General features: G+C 42.6%; 1 protein-coding gene across 1 annotated transcript; it reads right to left on the bottom strand.

The window, feature by feature from the left end:
* Positions 1-770: 770 nt before the first annotated feature.
* Positions 771-4,480, bottom strand: LOC148041744 (NAC domain-containing protein 72-like). The gene is made up of 3 exons (XM_087681943.1): positions 3,363-4,480; positions 2,578-2,864; positions 771-1,982 (listed from the first exon to the last, which is right to left on the bottom strand). Exons 1-3 carry the CDS (start codon positions 3,550-3,552, stop codon positions 1,170-1,172), a joined length of 1,290 nt encoding a protein of 429 aa, XP_087538069.1. The 5' UTR covers positions 3,553-4,480; the 3' UTR covers positions 771-1,169.
* Between the last annotated feature and the right edge of the window lie 274 nt (positions 4,481-4,754).

Genomic DNA, 4,754 nt, shown 5'->3' on the forward strand with positions numbered 1-4,754 from the left:
GTATCAACGAAGTATTTGATGCCTACATCATGGGCTTGTTGTCAAGGGACACTTAATACCCTTGACAAATAAACAACTAGTTCCTTTTACAATGTCCACTAAAGTTCGCAACTAACTGGAACAACATATACCCTTTTTCAATCTTTCTTTTTTTTTTGCTAGCCTAGATATTTTCATATTTATTCAAAAATCATCAAGATGAACTTCACTAGAAGAAGGGAAACTTGACCCAATCTAAGACAATAATAGGCTTAGGTTCTAGAGGGCTTAAATCAAGTCTCCATTCATGAAGGGGTACGGTCTTAAAATTAATCAATGAATCATTCATTGATAGTTAGTTTTAATTGCGCCTAGCAGTTCCTCTTTATTTGTGAATAAAAAGATGAACTTATCATAAGATTAAAATGGATTATGATATTGGAATTTATACAGCCTCTAAGGACCCTGGTTGAGGTAGGTGCTTCCTTTTTAATACTTACATTTTGTTAGGAAGTCTCCTATGTCTAAATCCATGTAGATGGAGCATGTTAGAGCAATTGGTCGTGGGAGCAAAGTAAATTGAAGACCCCAAGTTCATTTTATTTCTTGGTTGCCTTCCCTTAAATGATGCCCCCATGGTTTCTTTCTATGCAATTGTAACATCTTTTGTTAACATGAACAATCAATCAAAGATCTGACAAAGCGTGTTCAATCTAACAAATACCATGCTTAGTAGTTAACACAAACAAAAGGCCCTGCTTGGCAGTAAAGAAAAGTGTTGATACAAAATGAAAGTGTAAATACCATCAATTTTCCTCATTCAAATATGAGTTTGAGCAATTATTATGGGAATGTCTGACCAACTCATGTGGACTAATCTTTGAGAGCAAAACTAGAACACATGCTCCCCGAGATGAGAAGGCCTAGATAATGTTAGAGGTATTAAGTTGCCATCATAGAAGGATACATGCTAGAAATTATGTTCACTAGATTCGTGAAGAGGAGTTTTGGTGGGGATACTTACCAGGAGACTGAAGACCCAATTAAATGTTCAAGGCCATGTTGTGGTGGTGGCCCACAATGTCATAAGGCCCGAGTTAGAGCTCAAGGCTAGTGACAAGTGAATATACAAAGCAGATTGAGTAGACATAAGTTCATAATGTTTAAGAGCTTAAGGTATATCACATCTACTAGACTAAAGTGGGGAAATTGAGGCTAAGAGGACTGGATAGGCCGTAATCAAAATTGAAAAAATCAAGCTGGTTGTCCCTGTTGTTAATTGTGACATCGATCTGGGGCTGGGGCCTGGAAGAGATGGATGGTGTCGATGGAGCAACGTGATGAGATTGACCACCAAGGACTGGCGTTGGATTTATCATGGCCATGGAACCTGAACTGGATCCATTCCCTTTTCTGTAATGTTGTTGATGATGGTATTGATGATCCTGGCCATACTGTTGTTCCTGCCTTTGCATCATTCCAGAGATTTGTGCTAACTGCGCCTGCCTAATCTGCACCATCCGGTCAGATTCACTGGACTGTGCTTGTGCCTGCCTTTGCATCAGGACGTGATCCAGTTCATTCATTTGTTGGGATTGGGCCTGCCCTTGTATCAGTTGGTGAGATTGATTGGCATCAAACATGTTGTAACCCCTACCACCATTGAAGCTGCTGGCATCCACAGGATATTGCTGGTTGCTATACACTGAGCTGCCATTCAATGTTGGTAATCGGATGAGCTTCTTGTCATCTACCTCAGGAAGGGATGCCAGCACATCATCAAACCCTGTTCGTGCAGCCCCAGTTGTCATGGTTGCTGTTCTTGTTGTTGCTGCTTCTTCTCCTCCTCCTTCCTCCTCTTGCTCATGATCACTTGGACTGCCCAACCTTGTGGTATTGCTGTTCGAGGTCGTGGTTGGAGTAGTACTCATAGATGCCACTCCTTGTTGCCTTAAGGCACTTGGGATCTTCTCATATATTCGGCATAGTACCCAGTCATCCAACTGTAGTTCATTTGCAAAATTCTCATGTCAGAACTTTGCACAGCAAATGTACAGCACACACATGCGTCCTCCCTTAATGTTCCTTCATGATCCCAGTAATGCTATCTCATACTCTATTAAATCATGCATTTTTCATTATGCATGTAACATGTACACGCCATCTATGGGCATACTAGAGGCGGTGATTCAATACCACAAAGTGGCAGTAGGAAACACATGAAAAGCCGTCATATAGAAACTTAAGATAGTCACAAATTAGATGGGCTCCCACTATGACAATTAGCTACCACCAACAAGCCAAACTCAGTCCATTACCTGAATAAGTGAGGGTTATACTCACAATTTATCTGCATCTATGAACAAATTACAATATGCACAAGCACATAAATGCAGCTGGCCACAGTCTCCAATCATGCTTGATGTGAGCCAAATGGACCTTCTCCTACATGGTGAGGCATCAAGTCTATACATGCCATTAGATGAAATGACCCTACATGCTTCCTTCATCTCTCCCAACTCAGTAAACATAGGCATGACTGATCAGAGAAGCGGTTTCAGAAAACAGAAAGAAATAAGTAGTGAAGATGCACTGTACCCTCAGGCTCCCCTTTCTTCTTGCTGCTCTGCTGGCACTGTCCGCAAGACGATATTCGTGCATGATCCAGTTGGTCTTCTCACCTTTGGGTGCCTTGCCGATATAAAAGACCAGTGCCTTCTTGACACCCACCTTCTGTTGGCCCCCATGAATGCTGATGGGCTTGTCAGTTCCAGTAGCCTTCCAATACCCAGATCCTGCAGCTCGATTGGGCCGCGAACCATTTGGATACTTCCTATCCCTTGGGCTGAAGAAGTACCATTCTTTTTCTCCAAACAAAGCTTTTTCTGCAAGAATTGAAAGAAGATTAATCTCAGTTACAGCAGCCTTCCTGTGAACTCCCCTTCTGTGTTGAACAATTAAAACTGTCACAAATAGGAAGCTCCAATTCCCTTTGTTACTTTTCATCTCATCATAGATAGGGTAAATAACAATCTGTGCCAATATGATGAAATGGTACCATTCATACATGCTTGAATTGAGGTTTAATATTGAGGTAATAGAAAATTAACTTGGTTGTCCCTATAGAGGGCTGGCACCTGCCCTCCCAAAAACCTCAACAGTGGGGTTTTGTCTAAAACTTCGTGAGATTGGTGCCATTTGTTTATCTGAGACAACACATTGATTCTGTGATGAATCTACACATACATCACATTGATTCTGTGATGAATCTACGCATACATCACATTGATTCTGTGATGAATCGACACATATATGATCAACTGAGAGACTTCTGCAAGCATGTGAAGGTTGAACAAGCAGCTGTACATGATCAGTAGTAATACCTGGCAGATTCCATGGATCGAACTTATAGAGGTCCACTTCTGCGATGATGGGCACTGCGAAGGGCTGCGAAGCGGCCTTCCTGCACAGGTAATGGACGACTAGCTCTTCGTCCGAAGGGTAGAATCGGAATCCAGGGGGCAATTGCAGCTGACCACCTTCGGGCCCTCTCCTTGGGACATGCATAACCATGACCACTCCTTTGAATATCACTCAAATTCAGAATTAAGCAGGCGAATTCCTCTTATGTGGAGCAAACTCCTGAGAATAAGTGGGGGAGGAGGGCAATCCTTATTGGTGCTGTTCAAATTGTGATGGGATTCAACAATTAGATGGCCTGAGTGTGTCCTGTGTCTAATAGAATGATTGGAGAGGCAATTCTAATTGTTGGGGAAAGTCAGATTGTGATGGGATTCAGCAATCAGGTAGATACTTGGGGAGCCAATTCTAATTGTTGGTGAAGTAAGATTGTGATGGGATTCGGCAATTAGATAAATAATTGGGGAGGCAATGTTTGTTAGTAAAGTGAAATTGTGATGGGATCTCAGCAATTAGATGGGACTAGTAGTTCTGTACTGTTTTGTGGCCAATTTAATAATTGGGGAGGCGATTCTTATAAGGTGAATTGAGATAGTGATAAAGGTTAAGCAATTAGACGGACTGTGTATGGGAACCAGGGAAAGAAAGAGAGATTGCTACTGTTTGGAGCAGAATGTATGATAATTATAATAATTGGGGAAGGCAATTCTTATAAGGCGATTTGAAATTGTGATAAGATTAAACAAATAGATGGATTGTGTCTTGTAAGCATGTGCGTGAAAGAGGGAGTAAGAGAGATGGATTACTTGTGTGTGAGAGCTGGATAGGAAGGGCGCTGGTGTTGGTTGAGAGGGAGAGATAGAGAGAGAGAGAGAGAGAGGTTGAGGTTTTTTCGGTTATGGGCAATACGTCTAGAGCTATAATATTGTTGCGGGTTGAAATACTGGGCGGTTACTTATCCGCGTGGAGGCAGTCCAAGCCTCAAGGGCCCTCCTAGGGTAGGGCTAATGAAAGAAGCTGGAAGGAAGCAGAGAGAGAGAGAGAGAGGCTAGGAAGGGGGCGTCAAACCAGTAGAGCGGAGATGAAGGGGGTAGCTTATGATTGCAGAGGAGCTGTGGCTTATATTATTACATTGACAGATGAATTGGGCGCTCATTGATGACATGACAAGAATTGAATCATGAATCATGAGGATGATGACGAGGACGATGACCCAGAACATCCCAGCTTTCCTCTCTTCCCCTTTTTTCCCTCACGCCTCCCCTCCCGACAATGACACCCTCACGTCCCTTTAGCTCCGCGTGTCCCCTTCACACGTCACCCATATCTCCACGTGTCCACCTGCCCATTGATAG

The sequence above is a fragment of the Lygodium microphyllum genome, chromosome 1 (assembly GCF_053477565.2).
Source record: "Lygodium microphyllum isolate KBCC chromosome 1, Lygodium_microphyllum_v1.1.10, whole genome shotgun sequence".
NCBI classification, from domain to species: Eukaryota; Viridiplantae; Streptophyta; class Polypodiopsida; order Schizaeales; family Lygodiaceae; genus Lygodium; species Lygodium microphyllum.